The 22,002-nt window shown below is 47.5% G+C and overlaps 1 protein-coding gene across 1 annotated transcript; it reads right to left on the bottom strand.

Annotated features, from left to right (window-relative positions):
* Nucleotides 1-1,058: 1,058 nt before the first annotated feature.
* Nucleotides 1,059-21,726, bottom strand: SLC31A2 (solute carrier family 31 member 2). The gene is made up of 4 exons (XM_084649933.1): nucleotides 21,148-21,726; nucleotides 6,454-6,520; nucleotides 4,957-5,146; nucleotides 1,059-2,020 (listed from the first exon to the last, which is right to left on the bottom strand). Exons 1-4 carry the CDS (start codon nucleotides 21,154-21,156, stop codon nucleotides 1,852-1,854), a joined length of 435 nt encoding a protein of 144 aa, XP_084506059.1. The 5' UTR covers nucleotides 21,157-21,726; the 3' UTR covers nucleotides 1,059-1,851.
* Between the last annotated feature and the right edge of the window lie 276 nt (nucleotides 21,727-22,002).

Here is a 22,002-nt window from a genome sequence, read left to right as displayed (position 1 = left end):
TCAGTACTATGATCAGGTGCGCACACACAAGTAGCCAAGCAATTAGGATAGCTTTATTAAAACTTGCCCTTCTCTTGGCATGAAATACAGCAGGATCCTGCGAGGCCCACCAGCCCCTGGGGCATCCTGGCTTCCAAAGCAACCGAGCCACTGCACACGCAAGACTTAAACCAACCAATTTACTCCCTTATGCTCCAGCAGCAGGAGGGTAGGGGGTCGTCAAGCTGTGCTCACCCCCTGCACTATCCAGAGGGTGCTGAGACGGGGAGCTGACGTACAGCTTTGTTCTGTTGGGAACACAGAAGGCACAATGTGAGGGGAGCGTCCCTTGGGGTCAGAGACCAGCATGAGCCCATTGAGGGTTATTTTCCTCCTGCCCACAAGCAACAGGGAGCGGTGAACAGAGCCGTCACGGAGCCAGCCAGGAACATGAACAATCTGGGAGGGAGGGTAAAATAACCCTCAATCCATCCCCCAGCATTCCCATCCCTGCAGCATCCGCTGATGGACATAGCCTGTAACATGTCCGTCTGCTCTGTCCGTCCCCGGGCGAGGGTGACAGTGCCCAAGTCCCCTTGCTCCTCCAGTCAGCAGGGAAAGGCTCCTGGGATTCCTGAGTGAGAACTGAGGGTGGGCTCGAAGTCATTGGAGACGGCAGCTGTACGGCTGAGCTGCTTGTCTGCTGTCAGGGTTCCTTCCCCACTGAACTCTAGGGTACAGATGGGGGGACCTGCATGAAAGACCCCTTAAGCTTATTCTTACCAGCTTAGGTTAAAAACTTCCCCAAGGTAGAAACTTTGCCTTGTCCTTGAACCCTATGCTGCCACCACCAAGCATGTTTAAACAAAGAAGAGGGAAAGAGCCCACTTGGAGATGTCTTCCCCCCAAAATATCCCCCCAAGCCCTACACCCCCTTTCCTGGGGAAGGCTTGATAAAAATCCTCACCAATTTGTACAGGTGAACACAGACCCAAACCCTTGGATCTTAAGAACAATGAAAAATCAATCAGGTTCTTAAAAGAAGAATGTTAATTAAAGAAAAGTTAAAAGAATCCCCTCTGTAAAATCAGGATGGTAAATACCTTACAGGGTAATCAGATTCAAAACATAGAGAATCCCTCTAGGCAAAACCTTAAGTCACAAAAAGACACAAAAACAGGAATATACATTCCCTCCAGCACAGCTTATTTTACCAGCCATTAAACAAAAGGAAATCCAACGCATGTTCTAGCTAGATTACTTACTAACTCAACAGGAGTTGTAAGGCTGCATTCCTGATCTGTTCCCGGCAAAAGCATCGCACAGACAGACAGAACCCTTTGTTCCCCCGCTCCAGATTTGAAAATATCTTGTCCCTTCATTGGTCATTTGGGTCAGGTGCCAGGGAGGTTCTTAGCTTCTTAACTCTTTACAGGTGAAAGAGTTTTGCCTCTGGCCAGGAGGGATTTTATAGCACTGTATACAGAAAGTTGGTTACCCTTCCCTTTATATTTATGACATCCGCCCAGCCCGGTTCGCAGCCAGCATGTGGCCCAGTTTAGCTCTTCATGGGGCCGTGCCCTGCTTGGCCAGGGCGATGAGGGCCTGCCCGGCAGAAAGGGTCCAAAAGTGATCTTAAAAATGGGTAATTGTATAGAAGTGGAGACCACCGCTAGGATTAAAAGGAAGAAACTCAATCCCCCGAGGTGGGGGAATGGGGGGAGTCCCCCATTGTGTGGAGATTCGTCTCCCACCAGCTACAGGCCAAGCTTTGCACAAGCATTTTCTCTAGTGGAGCCTCTTTAGTCCTTCCCCCACTGCAGAGGTTGCCGTCTTCTGCTTTGCAGTGCCCTGGAGTGCAGCAGGCCACCGCTATCTCACGGTGAACACTGGGTAAGCCACGTAGTAACCCAGGGCGGAACCCACGATCACCCCCAGGAAGATCCAAGTGTTGTAGGACATCACCACCAGCATCACCAGGTAACCGATCACCACCTGGACCACGTGGAGCAGGCTCTGGCTGATGTGGTAAAGAAACCACCTTTCCAGAAAAGAAAGAAAGGAAGGAAGGAAAAAAAAAAAGCAGAGTTAACTATGGCGCGAACAAGCCTTGCGAGTTAGCAGCGTCCCCCCAGATGTCTAAGTGTGCCCCACATGCTGCAGGAGGGTGGCACCAGCCAAAGAGGTATGAGAGCTTATGGCCAGGAGCCCTGGTCGTGCATAGTGGGTATAACATTGAGTGGGGTTAATTTGTTTGCAGAGTGCACTGTGCTGCCTAAGGGCCTGTTCGGGCTGGCTGCAGGTCGCGTAGCGCTACCTGAGCAAGCTGTACTCTGCCAGCACCCAAGCTACCCGGCTCGTGCAGCAGCATGAACCAGCCCCGGCGTGATTACGCAGGGTTCCAGGCAGGCCTGGACGCTCCACGCTGACATGCCTGCTGCTGCAGCATCCCTGCTCCCTCCCGGGCCGGAGCTGGCATGATTCACGCTGGCTCGGGTATGTCTGTCGTCGCTGTGCTGCGCTGTGGAGGAGTTCTGTCTATTAATGAGCTGCAGCGTGGTAGCTCCTAGGGGAGCCCCACTCCCGGATCAGGCTAGATCCCGGATTGTGCTAGGCGCTGTACAAACACAGAACAAAAGGATGGTCCCTGACACAAACAGCTTACATGTAAGACAAGAGACGGCAGGTGGACACAGACAGATGGGGAAGCACAAGGAAACAATGGGACAATCTTCAGCAGTGTGATAGGCAGTGATCTCAGCATGCTGCCGAAGCTGTGCGGGCTACAATACCAAAATGACACCGCTCTGCAGCCCCTCCCTGCCCCCATGATCTACTCTAGCTTGCTTCCTCCTCTCCTACTGGTTTGTGTATGAAACTATGCGCCACATGGAACAGGAAACGCAGGGCAGGGCAGCATCCTCTTCAAATCACGCGAGTTCCCCTTGCATTGTTTGTTACCCGCATTTCGTGTCTGGTTGGCTTTCTGTTCCTTTGGAAATCATGGGGTGGTGTTACGCTCTGAACTAAGCCTCTTCTGCATTTTGGTTTCTGCACATATGGGCTAAAACTTGCCTTTGATTTCTTAACCCTTCCCATGCATGGATTACTTAGGCACACTGAGCTTTTAGCCCACATGGGGTTCTAACTTGGTGGAATTCTCAACCTTGTCACCTGCTATGGTTACCGCCTCATCCCAGTGCGAGCCAAAGATGTTCTTTTTATATAGTTGCACATCATGTTTTAGGTACAGTGTTCCAGGGTCCGTGAAAAGCTCTTTTCAGCTGCAGGAAAATAGTGAAACTGGCCTTAACTGAGAATAGAAATTGGGTGCTTAATGGACATGGCCTTCTAATGAAGGAGGGTCAGAACAGCAGTCAGTACGTGTATTTTTGGGGTGATCTCTTAACCCTTTGTAGGCAACCTCCCATCTTCTTTCTTGAATGGGTTTTGTGTGTCAAAGGCCCACGTTCCACTATCCCACCCCTGCCAAAGCAGAAAGTGATCACGGGGGATAGGCCTGTGTGGCCATAACAGATCCTCATTCCCTGCTGCAACACTGAGGGGGGAAAGCCCTGAGCATTCCCATTATGTCCAGTGATTCGTTCCCGGCCTCAGTGGCGTCAATCCTGCACCTGTGAACAAGACTCCCTCTGAGATTAGGCCTCTCATGCTAGTTACCCCCGATCACACGGGAACCGCAGACGAGGGCTCTTGAAAAGACAGGGCGGGCAGCCGTACAGCGTATTTCCTCAGGCTGTTTGCCAAAGGAACCCCGCTAGAGAAATGCGGTTGGTCAGAAAACAGCATAACTGGGATAGCTTAGTTCACGATACAGGCAGTGCCTGAGGGAAGACGTGATCAAGGGGGATTAATTGGTTACGTTTTGACAGCGATAGTTGTGATGCTTTACAGGGTACAGAAAGCCTGTGAAACCTCAGACCTGCCACCATTTGAACCCAGAAAAACCAGTAAGGTCCATTTAACAAATGTGCAAACAACTTGTATAAAAATCAGAGCTGGTCAGAACTCAGAATTCCTGGTCCATGGCAAATTCCAAACGTTTAGGGAGGAAATTGTTCCAAACTGGAACAAAATTTCAAAATTTCCCCCGGCCTGGGAATTCCAAAACTTCATTTAGGAAAAATCAAAATGACCGTTTGGCCTCACTCCATCAGCTTGACGTGTTTATATTCCAGTTTTATAATTTAAACATACCAATGCAACCAAGATGAAAAGAAACGAGTGGATAATTTTCCATTGAATTAGCATTTTCCAGTGGAAATCTCTTCCTCTGGAACAATTCCAAACAGCGCTAATCCGTATACAGCCTGAACTCCTCCAGCTGCAGCCCTGCTGGCTGGGGCCATGCTAGCTCCCTGGGTCATCTGCGGGTGATCGGCAGTTTCCCTGTCACACGTGTCACTGCCCCGCAACCCCGACACTCCCAGTAGGACTGGGGGCAGTGACCCCTCTTGACTTTGAAGATGAGGGAGCAGCTGGGCCCCCCTTGAAGCCAACGGGCAGAGCAAGAAAACACCAGTGGTACGGGGGGGAGCTGAGACCTGAGTTAGGTGTAGGAGGAAGGGGGCAGCGGCCCACAAGGGTGAGGGAGAAGGAGCTGAGGCAGGACGGGGCGGGCAGGAGCACTTAGTGGAGGGGAGAGGTTGGGCAGTAGCCACCTACTGAGAGGGGTTCGGGGATACTGGGATCTTCATCTCCCTGGGTCTAGCGTGGTAATTCCAATGGGCAAGGGTTGCCAATTTTGGTTGGCTGTGTTCCTGGAGGTTTCCTCACATGACATACACTTTAAATAAAGAGTAATCTTGAATTCCTGGAGACTCCAGGACAATCCTGGAGGGTTGGCAACACTCTGGGCCCACACGGCAAATGGTGCCTAAAGCCCTTTGCTAGTGTCCCTTGGGCCTCCTTTGTGCAGCAGACAACAGCGAAAACCCAGTCCCAGTTTGAGGCTACCTTTTTGAGGTGGTGTTTTGCTGACCCAGGTTTGAGTTGACGGCCCCCGGCTCCGGCTCCCTGAGTGACTCCTGACTGAGGGTGGTGGGGATGGCCAGTATCATCCGGCGAAGGAGTTTGGTTTTGCTGATCTTGATGGCTTCGTACAACACCGCTAGCAGCAGAACCACCAGCACCGAGAGCACCATCCCTGCAAGGCAAGCGCCGTTCGGATTGGCCTGGAACCAGCAGGAGCACCAGGGCCATCCCCACAACGGAAGCACCATTGAACTTTCCACGAAGCAGCAAGCGTTCCATGGGACTCTGAACCGTAAGTTTTAGAGGGAGGAGCTGGACGTGCCTCATTCTAAGGAAGTTTCCTGATCAAATATAGTAGCTGATCCTTGGCACCTGCCCTTCCCCTGCCCTTATTCCACTCTTCATTCCCACCCCATCAGGCTGCAAAGCGCCGATCCAGTAGGAAAGGGGTGCAGTGGGGCTTCTAGTGACATCTGTCTCTACCCACCCCAGCGGATCTCCCCCATCTCTTCTGCTCTGCTCATCCCAGATGGGGCCAGAACCTCTTCCCAGTGAAGGACACGAGGTACAAAGTTCTTCTTGAGCCCTCTGGCAGAATGGCCCACTTTCCATTTTATAATGGCACCCCCGCCCCGCACCTTAGCATGGCTGGAGTGGCAGCAGGCCGGTGTGTGATTCACTGATCAGTCCTCATGAGACTGTGCAAATTGCTGTATCTTCTCTGGGCATCTTCTCCCAAATCTCACCCCAATCTGCGACCAAACCAATACTCTTCCTGTGCTATGGGAGACTTAAAGGCTGAGTTTAAACATCTCTTAGTCTTCTGCTTGGCCTTTTCACCGCTTTTATTGGCATTGTTTTATGCATAAATGTCATGCTTGTGTACATAGTATAATGATAAGACAGGCATGTGATAAATAACTGCTCTACATCCTCAGTTGTCTCCTCCCTCTCTGTCCCAGTTGTAGCCCGCTCTGGAGCAGAGATGGCCAGCTGTTGTAATTGTGTGCCGTGCCGTCAATCCCTACTGAGCAATAGCGTGGATATGATCTTTCAGTGGCTTGTGATGTAGTTGTGATAGTTTGGGGTATTCGGTGAATTCCACATGGAGAAAGCGGGGCTATAACAGGGGACCTCCAGAGATCAGGAGTGGGGCTGGGGGCAGGCAGTGGGTTTGTACAGAACACTGGAGAACACATTCGCTGTTGGAATTTGTCTGTGTGTGCAAGTTTCTGTTCTCCCAGCCCTTGACTTGGTGTCTGTCGCTACAGCGAAAACAGTGAGTAAACCCTTATTCCCTCATCTACTTATCACCTACTCAGCACAGATTATGGCCTCTGCTAGAGTAAATACTATCAAACTATTTAGCTGATAACCACCCATAATCAGCTGCTCTCTGAGGCTATGTCTACAGTACAAATTACTCGGGTCTAATTTATATCGATCGGGGTGGGAATAATCCACAGATTCTGTTCTTACCTGCAGGGGTGTGGACATTCCAGAAGTCAAACAAAAGTACCACCTTGTCCGAGAAGTAGAAATACATCTGAAGGAGAAGCAAAGCAAAGGCAAATGTTAAGAGCTGGTTTGGGGTGGAATGTAGAAACAGCAGCCCCATCTCTTACCGGCCGATGCCAGATTTCCAGCTGTAGAGAGAGACCCATGATCAATAATTACAGCATCTCATAGGTGGTGCCCCAGTGCCTTTCATAAATATATTGATAAAAATATTCCTTCAAGTGGGTTCAGTGTCGATCAAAGTTGCCAGGTGGAGAGGCCAGAGAGTCTCTGCGTATCCACAGAATGGGAGGCGCACAGCCAATACACAGAGTGAGTAGAGGTAGACAGACATGGCAAGTTCTGGCAATATTTTGGGAGATCTGACTGAATTAAGTTTAAATAGCTTTGGAGCCCATTGTATTACAAACGTCAAGTGGATGTGTTATTGTAGGATTATGTATAACTTCTCTAGGAGGCAGATGTGGCCAATGTAAACCCCGCTGGGAACTGTTATGAGCTCCAAAGGACTACTTTCCACCTTGGGCCCAGGCAAGGAGGGACTCTCACGTTGAACAAAGTGGGTTTCCTAGGAAATACCTGGAGGGAGGGGAATGCAGATTCCCAGCTCCAGATCCAAGCTTTTGAACTGCTGTCTGGCGGATTACCTCTTCCTGGTCTCTGCAGATCAAAGATAAAGGAGAAACCCACTGGCTAAGTCTACACTACGAGCTAGGGGTATGATTCCCCTGCTCGCATACACATGCTCGCGCTCGCTCTCATCAAGCGAGCAGGAGTCTGAATAGCAGTGTAACTGCAATGGGCAGCATGGGTCATGGCACAGCTGAGTCGGGCCGAGTACATACCCACCAGCTTCAGGTGGTGGTCGTGTTCTGAACAAAAGCTGTTACGAATTTGTGACCACAGAACCCCCCCCCCCCGTCCCCCCCCCCGGTGGAGTCTGAAGGACTGTTCACCTGCCAGAGCCCACGCTGGAGTTGCGGGGAAGGAGGGACAGCTGGTAAGCTTATTAGCAGGCATGCAAGTTCTTTTATTGTTTTAATGTGTTTTCTCTGTAATGCTTTCACCTGAAGAATAATTGTGCTTGCTTGCAAAGGGCAATGTGGTAACCTATAGCTGTGTGATCACAGCACTGGGAGGCCAAAGACTTGGACTTTTCTCCTAGCTGCCGCTTGCTCTCTCTCTGGGACCTTGGGCAAAGCACTTCGTCCAAGCCAGAAAGTCACGTCCTCTGAATATGGAGCACTGTTCTCCAGCCACGCACAAGACTTTCCTACTAAGAAGTAGTAGCACACGAGCCACTCTGGTAAGATCTTTCTTCTGCCTACAGATAAATGCATGGCTGCTGTATGTTCCTGCATCTTACTCAGACCTGATCCTCTGTGGGCAATGCTACCAATTTCTAACCAAGGTTCTCTTTCTGGTCCCAGCCAGTCTCATCTGAGCGCCCGTTTTTCAAAACCGATGCTGCTTCCTGCAGTAAAAGGCTTTCATCATGTTGCAATTGCACCACGATTAAAGTTGATGGGCAGGTATCTCACAGGGTGCACTGAACCTCCTATGTATACGGCACCATAATTGCTTGGATTCGTGTTCCTTTGGCTTTCTTTGCGGAAGGAAAAAGGAAGAGTTGTTCAATCAGATGCTTCTAAAGACAAGGGACGGATTTTACCTTGACGTACCCAGTCAGTGTTAACCTTAGCCCTCCTCCTCCCCCAGGGTTGACCTCCATTGGCTATAATGAGGTTATAAAGCACTTATGCCTTGTCTCCATTAGCATTTTACACTGAGAGAGCTAAAAACGCATCTCTTTTTGCGGTGAAGGCCTAACCTTTGCTTTGTTAATTACATGCCACGTACAACTGCAGCGTTTGTTAATGATGTGAGCAGATTATTGTACAGAATGCATCATCTCCATTATGCATCTGAAGGGATGTGCCTGGTCTAGAAACATTGCCTAATAGATGTAAGTATTTATCCAGTAAACAGGATCTCATTATATGCTTAGTCTGTGTGCATTGTGCAGAGCATATTATCACCTGTCATTGGCTCATGCTTTTGAATTTCCTTTGGCAGCAGATTTATAATAATAGTGTTTAAATGAGACTATATTAGGACTTGGCATACTTAACCCATCAATCTCAAACACTTCACTATGCTGGTAGCATTATTTCCCCCTTGCAAATGGGAAAATGTGAGCACAGAAATATTCAGAGACTTGTCCAGGGAATCTCAGCCAGGATTTGAACCCAGATCCCTGGACTTTTAGTCCTGTGCTCGGTCCAGTAATTACATTTACCATCTTCAAACATACGAATCCTGCTGGTGGTTACTGGGCCATTTGGTTTTGGCTGAAGGGCTATGGCTGTAATCCTAAACTGGGGATTGGATGGCATTTTGTCTTCTGGTTGGCCTTTTCCTTTCCATGTGTTGCAAGATGAGAAACTGGCTATCCCTAACTCAGGAGGAAATGCTACACGCTGTAAGGACAGAGCTCTGCTCCCTGGGCCAAGTCTGCCAGGCACATTTGCTACACAAGGATGCTGGGGGCTGGTTTACCCCCAGCCCAAGTTAGAGGGATGCCATAACTGGCAGCCAGGCTACTGAAGACCCCTATGGGCTGTACCAGCTGTCCCCAGATGCCAAGGTTTAGGAACAGCCCTGCCAAGACCCCCTCCCCTGATACACCTGAAGCTGGGGCTTCTCTAGGTGTGGTACAGAGCTGGATATGCCTGCTGGGCTGTCCCCCTGCATTGGATATATTTCTCAGGAGCACCTACGGCTAGTTTATGGCTCCTTCATGGTGTGTGAAGAAGCCAATAGGCACCCCAAAATTGGGCTTTTCTTGTGTCCTGTCACTGTCTGAGTCAGCGGCGGGAAGACCGTCCCTTTGCTGAAAGCGGCTATTCCTCAGCACCGCTGCTACTCCCACAAAGAATCAGCAGGGAAAGATGGGCTTGGGGTTAAGGGGCAGGATCAGGAGCCATCCTTCATCTCTGACTTCCTGTGTGACCGTGAGCAAGCTAGGGAGCTTCTCTCTGAAATGGGGGCCCCTCCCTAGTGGGGCCATAATGAGGCTTAATTCGCTAATAAGCGTCTAGCAACTTGAGATGATCTGGTATTAAAGTACTTAGTGTCACAACATGGAATCCTTGGATTGTCACTAAAGAGCTGTTGTTGTTGATTTGTACTGCAGTAGCACGCGAGCCCCAGTCATGGCCCAGGATCCTGTTGTGCTAGGCGCTGTACGTTGAGACAATGGGGGTGGGTTCCAGAAGTACGGTATGTCTGCCCAGGAGTTGGATAAACCTGCCTGTAGGGTGCAGTGTAAGGGAATGTCTACACTTAACTCACTAGAGCTCTGCCATGGCAGTTCCTGGTGTAGACACTACCTAGGTGAGGGGAGAGTTTTTCTCATGTCCACCTTCCTGAGCGGTGATAGTGAGCTGGATGGCAGAACTCTTCTATTGACCTAGTGTTGTCTACACCGGGGTTAGGTCGGTATAACTACATCTCTCCGGGGTTTGGGTTTTCCACGCCCCTGGGAGAAGCAGCTATACTGATGTATAGACCTTAATGTAGACCAGGCCTAAGATACAAAGATGGGCTACAGATTCTTACTAAGAGGCAATACACACTGCAGTTCTCCCTCTGCAGTCCATTCACACACCGGAGTTTTATATCAGAAGATCTGTCTACACAGAGCTGAGAGGTGTAATTCCCAGCCCGGGTCCACAGAGACATGTTTGCTCTCTAGCAGCGTGGCTGTGGTGACGTGGGTGGCAGGTCAGGCTAGCCACCCGAGTACAGTCCCGCCTGACCCTCTGGGGACTGACTCGTTCAGCTAGCCTGAGCCACCCCACCGTCCATGCTGCCAGAGCCACACAGCTATTTTTAGGGGCTAGCTGAAGCACAACCAGTGCATGTCTGTGTATCTGCACTGGGAATTACACCTGCCAGTTGCAGTGTACACATCCCCAGAGAGCGCGAGAGCGAGGTCCGTTTCACACAGGGCACAGTGATCCTAGATGGCCGGCCAGGAGCCAGACACAGCTCATACACATTGTGAAGAGAGTGGTCGCTTTGGATGGGCTATTACCAGCAGGAGAGTGAGTTTGTGTGTGGGACGGTGGAGGGTGAGAAACCTGGATTTGTGCTGGAAATGGCCCAACTTGATGATCACTTTAGATAAGCTATTACCAGCAGGAGAGTGAGTTTGTGTGTGTATGGGGGCGGGGGGGTGAGAAAACCTGGATTTGTGCTGGAAATGGCCCACCTTGATTATCACTTTAGATAAGCTGAGATGAGATGGCCCAACTTGATGATCACTTTAGATAAGCTATTACCAGCAGGACAGTGGGGTGGGAGGAGGTATTGTTTCATGGTCTCTGTGTGTATATAATGTCTTCTGCAGTTTCCACGGTATGCATCCGATGAAGTGAGCTGTAGCTCACGAAAGCTCATGCTCAAATAAATTGGTTAGTCTCTAAGGTGCCACAAGTACTCCTTTTCTTTTTGCGAATACAGACTAACATGGCTGTTACTCTGAACCTGTGCAATACAGTAGAACTTCAGAATTATGAATACCTCAGGCATGGAGGTTGTTTGTAACTCAGAACAAAACGCTATGGTGGTTCTTTGCGGAGTTTACAACTGAACATTGACTTCATACAGCTTTGAAACTTTATTATGCAGAAGAAAAATGCTGTTTTTAACCATCTTAATTTAAACCAAACAAGCACAGAAACAGTTTCCTTAACTTGTCGAATCTTTTTTTAACCTTTCCCTTTATTTTTTTTTAGTAGTTCACGTTTAACACAGCACTGTACTGTATTTGTGTGTGTTTGGTTTTTTTGGTCTCCGCTGCTGCCTGATTGCATACTTCCGGTTCAAAACGAGGTGGGTGGTTGACCGGTCCATGCGTAACTCTGGTGTTTCTAACGGTGAGGTTCTACTGTACTTCACTACACAGCCCCACGATGGGCTTTGTTGGGTCCTTTCACAGCCAATCCAAGGCCTGGGCTACAGTTAAAATGATGGCACTTGCTGTAGCTATGCAGACTTAACCCCCAGTGTAGATGCAGCTAGTTTGACAGAGGAACGCTGTCACGGTTCAGAGTAACTACACCTGTATCCACCCTCCATGGTCCTCCAAGGGCACCCACCCTAGGCTGCTGGCTCCTCAGCCATCACCTTTCTTGGGCTGTAATACTTTGGTCTAATTTTGGTTGTCGGGATTAGTGTGTGGGTGTTGGTGGGGCTGTGATATACAGGAGGTCAGACTAGATGATCTGGTGGTCCCTTCTGGCCTTGAACTCTGTGATTCTCTCCCTCCTCACTGGGGTTTTTCCAGACAGCATAGTTCTCTGCGTGCGTTGTGTTATTCCCCAGCAAGTGAGACTTCCTATGCAGGCCTGTTCTACTTCCTTCTCAGAGGCTATAAACAGTGTTACTTCCCACAGTTAAAAGTTACCACACAACCCCTTCTAAGCAAGCACGTTTATTGTCAAGGTGAAAACATTAGAGAGAAAATAATAAAAGAACCCACATGCATAGCAATAATCTTACCAGAGATCATCCCCCACCCCCAGCTCCAACAAGGGCCCTGGCAGGTAAAGAGTCCTTCAACCCACAGCAAGGGTCTTTTCTGTAGTTACATGTTCAAAACAGCTGTTAGCTTAGGACAAACACCCCCATGAATCTGTGAGGACCTCCCATATGCAGTTCAAGGCTTTGACCATCAGATTCTGGGAACAGATAATCAACAGACAATGGGTTTCTCCTTAGGGTGTAGCTTCAAAAGGTTGGGGCTGGAGGTAGGAACTTGCATTCACCTCTTCCCAACTATTTCCTAGGAAACACACTCAACTTCATTTGTTCCAGAGGTTCCTCGATGTCGGGCATGTTGTTTCCAATAGTTATTGGATGCTCATAACACTTGCCAGGATTTACTCTGGCCACATCCTACCCCTCCCTGCCCGAGAAGTTACATACAAGTCCACAATGATACATAAACCATGCACTGGTAATGCCAGGGACTCCAAAGATACTTACTTTTAATTCAGTAAGGCTTTTCAAGGATATTGCAGGAAATTGCCAAATCTGTCATAAATGCTTCTGTTGACCTAGCTACCATCGTTCAGGGAGGTAGAGCTCCTACAGCGATGGCAAAACCCCTTCTGTCATAGGAGTCTGCTTCTACACTAGGGGATTATGGCACCGTAGCTACGCCACTATAGCACCCCTAATGTAGACATGGCCCAGGTGTCACCATGCGAAAAGCTAGATGGTGCAAGACTCTTCCAAGAGAGGAAGTTAATCCCTTATGTGCATCAGTGCAGGCAGATAATGGTGACGCGAACACAGCCAAAGTGTTCTGACTACCACGAGGAGCATTGACTCTGCAGGGCCCAAAAGTGAGCACTTCACACATACAGAACCCATGGTCCCTGACCCAATGATCTTACTGTGTAAAATCAGGCATGACACAACAAGCAATCATTGGGGCTGGATCCAGCACACAGACTGGGTATTTGACACCTGGCATTATGTAAAGGAAGTCGCTTCGTTAGTTGGATTGTGGAAGCCATAACTACAGGGTTATTTGTACAAGGGCTTCTCTACACACACACAAATTGCACCCAAGTAGCTTAAGTCAGTTAACAGTTTTAAACTGGTGCAAACCCCTGCATGGGCATACTTATATCTCTTTAAAACTGGATATATTGGAGTAGCTTGAACCTAGGAATTTACATGTGCAAGCTAAACCATTATAAGCCAGGTTTAGATCTTCTTAAGAGTCTCCATGCACACGTTTGCAGTCTTCACTGCAGTGTTAACTTGAGGTATCTACATGCAAGTTACTCCTCTCAGGTTGGCCGAGCTCAAATGTGCGGCCACGTTGCAAAACAATACTTGGCTCCTGCATCCACACTGGTACTCTACTTCCTCGTGTTCTTTGTGCTAGCAGTCAGCTGAGCCCAGCTTTCCAGGCGATTTGTAGCAGAACTTGTCTGTCCTTTCTGGGCACGTGGTAGGGAGTTATGGGGAGGCATTGGAGGACTGTCCAGAGGCAATTGAGTGGAGACCACACTACAGAGTGATCATGTTAGCAGCTGATAAGTTGTGCTGACTTGAGCCTTAGCCTATACCCCCTGACAGGCTGGCTAACTTGAATTAATAGTTTTTATGTGTGGACAGGAAGGACTCAAATTAGGGGCAACATTTGAACTGTAAATCAGATTAACTTTGTAATGAAGACAAGCCTGTAGTGTGTAGACCAGGCCTTCGGTAAAGTTGTACCTGTGTAGCTAAATCAATTTAGTTACACCAGTCCAATGCAGACACACTTAAATCGGTTTAAGCCTCACTAATTTAAGATAAACTGTTTTAAGAAAAATTTAAACCAGTTGAAAAGATTTAAAAAGAAGTCATCTTAATTCCACATGTTTTCTACTCTAGACCAGACCAAGGGGCTGCACTGTGCCAACAGATTGACTCACCTCTGAAAGTTCCAGATAGCAGGGTTAGGTTGCCTGACTTTCCCACTTCTCACACCCACACAGGTGTGTTCCACTCACTGATCTGGAAGTCAGTTCTGTTTACAAATTGTAACCAAGACCCTGAGCCAAATCAGATGGCGAGAAAGGAACAATTCTCTTAGGGAAAATCCACATGTGATATTGGAGGGGATTTTAAGGGCAATGTGCTGTAGCTTTTAAATAATAATACTTTGCATTTACATGGTACCTTTCATTTGAGGATCCCAAAGAACTGTAAAATGATTGATTAAGATATTAGCGCCTCTTTTTTGGTTGAGTAAGTGAACGGAGGTTAAATGACTTGCCAGAGGCCAAGCACCAAGTCCGCAGAAGACCTAGGAATAGTTCTGACTGCCATTCTCCTACTCTAATGCTATTTAAAAACAAAATGTTCATCTGGCTGTCAGGTTGTTAAACAGGATTTGGAGAAAATTGTGTTTAGCTCATTGGACCCATTTCAAAACAGTGGTGAGGGAGCGCAGTCCAGTGGATAGGGGACTTGACTGGGAGTCAGGAGACCTGGGTCCTAAGCCTGGTTTAACCACTGACCATTAGAGTGATCTTGGGCAAGTAATGTCATTGCTCTGTGCCTCGGTTTTCCCATCTGTAAAATGGGACTAACCATATGGTCCTTTTTTTTTTTGAAGCACTATGAGATGTATGGATGAAAAGTGCTATAGAAGAGCAAGTACAATCATTAAAACTTATTGTAACATGAAGTAATAGGAGGAGAGGTATTGGGCTAGACTAATAACCTGCTACCCAAGACTGCTGCTAAGGACTGCATGAGATTTCAGCTAGATGGAGGTAATCCTAAAGCCCAAAAGCCTCACTAGCTAGAGAGGGTGAGTCACTGAGCTATACTGGCCCAGCTCCTCAAAGGTATTTAGGTGCCTAACTCCCACTGGACTATGGTAGGTAAGCATCTCATTTCACAAGAGAGAAGCTTGAGACCAGAATTCTGGATACAAATACCTATTGACATTTGGAGAAGTTCAGACTTGATTTTGGATCTGAATTTAGGGGGCTTGAGTTTATTTCTGCTTTTTAAATATCTGTATCTGATCACAATTGTGTATTAGCTCGACTCTTAGGTGAGACAGGGACAGGAGGACGGTGAAGAAATTTGGCAGCATGTGACCTCCAGAAGAAGAAAGGGGAGCGTCCATCTACCAGCAACGCAGATACAGGTAAATAACCGTTTTCATGTTCTCTCCACAGGTACTAATGCGGAGAGTGGACTAGATGATAAAACTGAGGGAAGGGAACAGAAGGAGACTCCACCGGTTGGAAGGCATGAGATGTGCTGTCCTGAGGTTGGGGGTTCCACGACCACCACTCCCAAGAGAAGGAGGCGGGTGGTGGTGGTCGGGAACTCTCTCCTCAGTGGGACTGAGTCATCTACCTGCCGCCCAGACCGGGAAAACTGAGAAGTCTGCTGCTTGCCAGGGGCTAAGATTCGCGATATGACAGACTGTCGAGACTCATCAAGCCCTCAGATCGCTACCCCTTCCTGCTTCTCCACGTGGGCACCAATGATACTGCTAAGAATGACCTTGAGCGGATCACTGCGGACTACATGGCTCTGGGAAGAAGGATAAAGGAGTTTGAGGTGCAAGTGGTGTTCTCGTCCATCCTCCCCGTGGAAGGAAAAGGCCTGGGTGGAGACTGTTGAATCGTGGAAGTCAACGAATGGCTACACAGGTGGTGTTGGAGAGAAGGCTTTGGATTCTTTGACCATGGGATGGTGTTCCAAGGAGGAGGAGTGCTAGGCAGAGATGGGCTCCACCTAACGAAGAGAGGGAAGAGCTTCTTCGCAAGCAGGCTGGCTAACCTAGCGAGGAGTGCTTTAAACTAGGTTCACCGGGGGAAGGAGACCAGAGCCCTGAGGTAAGTGGGGAAGTGGGATACCGGGAGGAAGCACGAGCAGGAGCGCGCGAGAGGGGAGGGCTCCTGCATCATACTGAGAAAGAGGGACGATCAGCAAGTTATCTAAAGTGCCTATACACAAATGCAAGAAGCCTGGGAAACAAGCAGGGAGAACTGGAAGTCCTGGCACAGTCGAGGAATTATGATGTGATTGGAATAACAAAGACTTAGTGGGATAACTCACATGACTGGAGTACTGTCATGGATGGATATAAACTGTTCAGGAAGGACAGGCAGGGCAGAAAAGGTGGGGGAGTTGCACTGTACGTAAGGGAGCAGTATGACTGCTCAGAGCTCAAGTATGAAACTGCAGAAAAACCTGAGAGTCTCTGGATTAAGTTTAGAAGTGTGAGCAACGAGGGTGACGTCGTGGTGGGAGTCTGCTATAGACCACCGGACCAGGGGAATGAGGTGGATGAGGCTTTCTTCCGGCAACTCACAGAAGTTACTAGATCGCAGGCCCTGGTTCTCATGGGAGACTTCAATCACCCTGATATCTGCTGGGAGAGCAATATAGTGGTGCACAGCAATTCAGGAAGTTTTTGGAAAGTGTAGGGGACAATTTCCTGGTGCAAATGCTGGAGGAACCAACTAGGGGCAGAGCTCTTCTTGACCTGCTGCTCACAAACAGGGAAGAATTAGTAGGGGAAGCTAAAGTGGATGGGAACCTGGGAGGCAGTGAGATGGTCGAGTTCAGGATCCTGACACAGGGAAGAAAGTAGAGCAGCAGAATACGGACCCTGGACTTCAGAAAAGCAGACTTTGACTCCCTCCGGGAACTGATGGGCAGGATCCCCTGGGAGAATAACATGAGGGGGAAAGGAGTCCAGGAGAGCTGGCTGTATTTTAAAGAACTGCTGCTTTTTATTTTAAGTATTTTATTGAGGTTACAGGGACAAACCATCCCGATGTGTAAAAAGAATAGTAAATATGGCAGGCGACCAGCTTGGCTTAACAGTGAAATTCTTGCTGATCTTAAACACAAAAAAGAAGCTTACAAGAAGTGGAAGATTGGACAAATGACCAGGGAAGAGTATAAAAATATTGCTCGGGCATGCAGGAGTGAAATCAGGAAGGCCAAATCACACCTGGAGTTGCAGCTAGCAAGAGATGTTAAGAGTCACAAGAAGGATTTCTTCAGGTATGTTAGCAACAAGAAGAAAGTCAAGGAAAGTGTGGGCCCCTTACTGAATGAGGGAGGCAACCTAGTGACAGAGGATGTGGAAAAAGCTAATGTATTCAATGCTTTTTTTGTCTCTGTCTTCATGAACAAGGTCAGCTCCCAGACTGCTGTATTGGGCAGCACAGCATGGGGAGGAGGTGACCAGCCCTCTGTGGAGAAAGAAGTGGTTCGGGACTATTTAGAAAAGCTGGACGAGCACAAGTCCATGGGGCCGGATGTGCTGCATCCGAGAGTGCTAAAGGAGTTGGCGAAATTGATTGCAGAGCCATTGGCCATTATCTTTGAAAACTCATGATGATCGGGGGAAGTCCCGGACGACTGGAAAAAGGCTAATGTAGTGCCCATCTTTAAAAAAGGGAAGAAGGAGGATCCGGGGAACTACAGGCCAGTCAGCCTCACCTCAGTCCCTGGAAAAATCATGGAGCAGGTCCTCAAGGAATCGATTCTGAAGCACTTAGAGGAGAGGAAAGTGATCAGGAACAGTCAGCACGGATTCACCAAGGGCAAGTCATGCCTGACTAATCTAATTGCCTTCTATGAAGAGATAACTGGGTCTGTGGATGAGGGGAAAGCAGTGGACGTGTTGTTCCTTGACTTTAGCAAAGCTTTTGACATGGTCTCCCACAGTATTCTTGCCAGCAAGTTAAAGAAGTATGGGCTGGATGAATGGACTATAAGGTGGATAGAAAGTTGGCTAGATTGTCAGGCTCAGCGAGTAGAGATCAATGGCTCCATGTCTAGTTGCAGCCGGTATCAAGCGGAGTACCCCAAGGGTCGGTCCTCGGGCCAGTTTTGTTCAATATCTTCATAAATGATCTGGAGGATGGTGTGGATTGCACGCTCAGCAAGTTTGCAGATGATACTAAACTGGGAGGAGAGGTAGATACGATGGAGGTTAGGGATAGGATACAGAGGGCCCTAGACAAATTAGAGGATTGGGCCAAAAGAAATCTGATGAGGTTCAATAAGGACAAGTGCAGAGTCCTGCACTTAGGACAGAAGAATCCCATGCACCGCTACAGACTAGGGACCGAATGGCTCAGCAGCAGTTCTGCAGAAAAGGACCTAGAGGTTACAGTGGACAAAAAGCTGGATATGAGTCAACAGTGTGCCCTTGTTGCCAAGAAGGCCAATGGCATTTTGGGATGTATAAGTAGGGGCATTGCCAGCAGATCGAGGGATGTGATCGTTCCCCTCTATTCGACATCGGTGAGGCCTCATCTGGAGTATTGTGTCCAGTTTTGGGCCCCACACTACAAGAAGGATGTGGAAAAATTGGAAAACATCCAGCAGAGGGCAACAAAAATGATTAGGGAACTGGAACACATGACTTATGAGGAGAGGCTGAGGGAACTGGGATTGTTTAGTGTGCGGAAGAGAAGAATGAGGGGGGTTTTGATAGCTGCTTTCAGCTACCTGAAAGGGGGTTCCAAAGAGGATGGATCTAGACTGTTCTCAGTGGTAGCAGATGACAGAACAAGTAGTAATGGTCTCAAGTTGCAGTGGGGGAGGTTTAGGTTGGATAGTAGGAAAAAAATTTTCACTAAGAGGATGGTGAAACACAGGAATGCGTTACCTAGGGAGGTGGTGGAATCTCCTTCCTTAGAGGTTTTTAAGGCCCTGCTTTACAAAGCCCTGGCTGGGATGATTTAGTTGGGGATTGGTCCTGCTTTGAGCAGGGGGTTGGACTAGATGACCTCCTGAGGTCCCTTCCAACCCTGATATTCTATGATTCTATGAATTAAATTTATCTGACAGTAGAATCTCTCCTTAAGAAGCTAATACATCGGATGATCCAATTAACCAAAGTTAAATTTTAATTCACTAAATTTTTTAGTGAGAACACTCAATTGTAGCATTCAGAACAGCCCTCCAAACAGCAGACTTATTAACTATACCAGTGAAATATTCACTGTGTGTATGTGTGACAACTGCTAATCTGCATGCACGTACCAGAATCTTGACTCCTTTTTGTTACCCTGCACCTGTGGGTTAAACAAATAGCTGGTGATTACATACAGGATTTGAGAGATTGTTGTTTGGAGTATTACTGTGTTTGCTGTTACACCCTGTGGAGTACCGCACCCCTGGCCTGGTCTGCACTTAGATCAATCTAGTCACTCAGGACTGTGAAAAATGACCTAATCCCCAGAGTAGATGCAGCTACAGCAACAGAAGAATTCATCTCTCCACATAGCTACCCCTGCTCAGGGAGGTGGATTAACGACACTGATGGGAAAAAAACTTTTCCCTCATTGTAGGTGTAAGTAGGATGAAATTCAATAAGGACAAATGCAAAGTTCTCCATTTAGGTAAGAACAATCAGTTTCACACATACAAAATGGGAAATGACTGCCTAGAAAGGAGTACTGCAGAAAGGGATCTGGGGGTCATAGTGGATCACAAGCTAAATATGAGTCAACAGTGTTACACTGTTGCAAAAGAAGCAAACATCATTCTGGGATGTATCAGCAGGAGTATTGTAAGCAAGACAGGAGAAGTAATTCTTCTGCTCTACTCGCACTGATTAGCCTCAACTGGAATATTGTGTCCAGTTCTGGGTGCCACATTTCAGGAAAGATGTGAACAAATTGGAGAAAGTCCAGAGAAGATTACATGTCTAGAAAACATGACCTATGAGGGAAGATTGAAAAAATTGGGTTTGTTTAGTCTAGAGAAGAGAAGACTGAGAGGGGACATAAGTTTTCATGTTCATAAAAGATTGTTACAAGGAAGAGGGAGAAAAATTGTTCTTCTTAACATCTGAGGATAGGACAAGAAGCAATGGCCTTAGATTGCAGCAAGGGAGCTTTAGGTTCGACATTAGGGAAAACTTCCTAACAGTCAGGGTGGTTAAGCACTGGAATAAATTGCCTAGGGAGGTTGTGGAATCTCCATCATTGGAGATTTTCAAGAGCAGGTTAGAGAAATACCTGTCAGGGATGGTCTAGATAACACTTAGTCCTGCCATGAGTGCAGGGGACTGGACTAGATGACCTCTCGAGGTCCCTTCCAGTCCGATTATTCTATAGTGACATAGCTGCAGCTGTATTGCACATCACATCAGCCACACTATCAGAGGTTCGTTCACCTGCACATCTACCAATGTAATATACGCCATCATGTGCCAGCAATGCCCCTCTGCCATGTACATTGGTCAAACTGGACAGTCTCTATGTAAAAGAATAAATGGACACAAATCAGACGTCAAGAATGATAACATTCAAAAATCAGTCAGAGAACACTTCAGTCTCTTTGGTCACTCAATTACAGACCTAAAAGTGGCAATTCTTCAACAAAAAAACTTCAAAAACAGACTCCAACGAGAGACTGCTGAATTGGAATTAATTTGCATACTGGACCCAATTAACTTAGGCTTGAATAAAGACTGGGAGTGGATGGGTCATTACACAAAGTACAACTATTTCCCCATGTTTATTCGCACCCCCTCCCCACTGTTCCTCAGACGTTCTTGTCAACTGCTGGAAATGGCCCACCTTGATTATCACTATAAAAGGTTTTTTTCTCTCCTGCTGGTAATAGCTCACCTTACCTGATCACTCTTGCTACAGTGTGTATGGTAACACCCATTGTTTCATGTTCTCTGTGTATCTCCCCACTGTATTTTCCACTGCATGCATCCGATGAAGTGAGCTGTAGCTCATGAAAGCTTATGCTCAAATAAATTTGTTAGTCTCTAAGGTGCCACAAGTCCTCCTTTTCTTTTTACTGAACGTGCTGTCCCTAATGAAGTTCCTGTGTCCACATCATGCTTCCTTGCCCCCGAGTAAATGGCCAGAGTGCAGCAGAGCCTTCTCTGTGCAAAATATAAACCTGTCCACTGTCAATCACTTGCGATCGGATAGTTAATTAAATGCCACCAATGTATCATTTGTATTTGAAGGAAAGCACGGCGTGCATGTATCAGCTGACTCCAACCTGTCATTTACAATCCCGGCAGATTTCTAACCCCATCAGACAGCAAATCTGAAATGCACTTACTTGCATCATCTTGGCTTCTTTATTTCTGCTTTGCAGTGCAACACAACCGGAAAGGAAGGGAATGTGTAAAGTGATCCCGAAGTATGATAGCCGCTCCTCTGGAAACTCAATAGTTTGGTAAGTTGCGAGGCGGTGTATGCTTCAATATAGTCACTTGCAAGCTCAATAAAAATCACATGGCTTGCACGGAATTGTGGGAGTTGTAGTGCATCATACAGAGGAAGGAGTCCTGGGAGATTTTTGTGTAGGGGAGAGAACCCTTTTCTCAGCCCCTTCTGCGTTTATAGCAACACTTTAAAATTATTTTAATTACAGATCTAATTAATCTGAACAGACTTTGTTTGAATCCCCCCTTGGAGCTGTTGCAACTTACTGACATCTGTTTCTTTTTGAAGGGGGAAACTAATACCTAGCTAAACGAACAAGGAGTACTTGTGGTACCTTAGAGACTAACACATTTATCATTTGTAAGTGTGTGTGTGTGTGTGTGTGTACATATTTATAATTTGTAAGTATATCTATATCTACTTAATGACAGGTTTCAGAGTAGCAGCCGTGTTAGTCTGTATCCGCAAAAAGAACAGGAGGACTTGTAGCACCTTAGAGACTAACCAATTTATTTGAGCATAAGCTTTCGTGAGCTACAGCTCACTTCATCGGATGCAGCGGTTTCCACGGTATGCATCCGATGAAGTGAGCTGTAGCTCACGAAAGCTCATGCTCAAATAAATTGGTTAGTCTCTAAGGTGCCCCAAGTCCTCCTTTTCTTTTTATATTTACTTACAAATGATAAATTTGTTAGAGCCACGCGTACCCCGTGTTCTTTTTGCTGATACAGACTAACACCGCTACCCC

This window comes from Lepidochelys olivacea (assembly GCF_965140295.1).
Source record: "Lepidochelys olivacea isolate rLepOli2 genome assembly, chromosome: 16".
Taxonomy (NCBI): Eukaryota; Metazoa; Chordata; order Testudines; family Cheloniidae; genus Lepidochelys; species Lepidochelys olivacea.
This window is presented reverse-complemented; position numbering and strand designations above follow the sequence as displayed.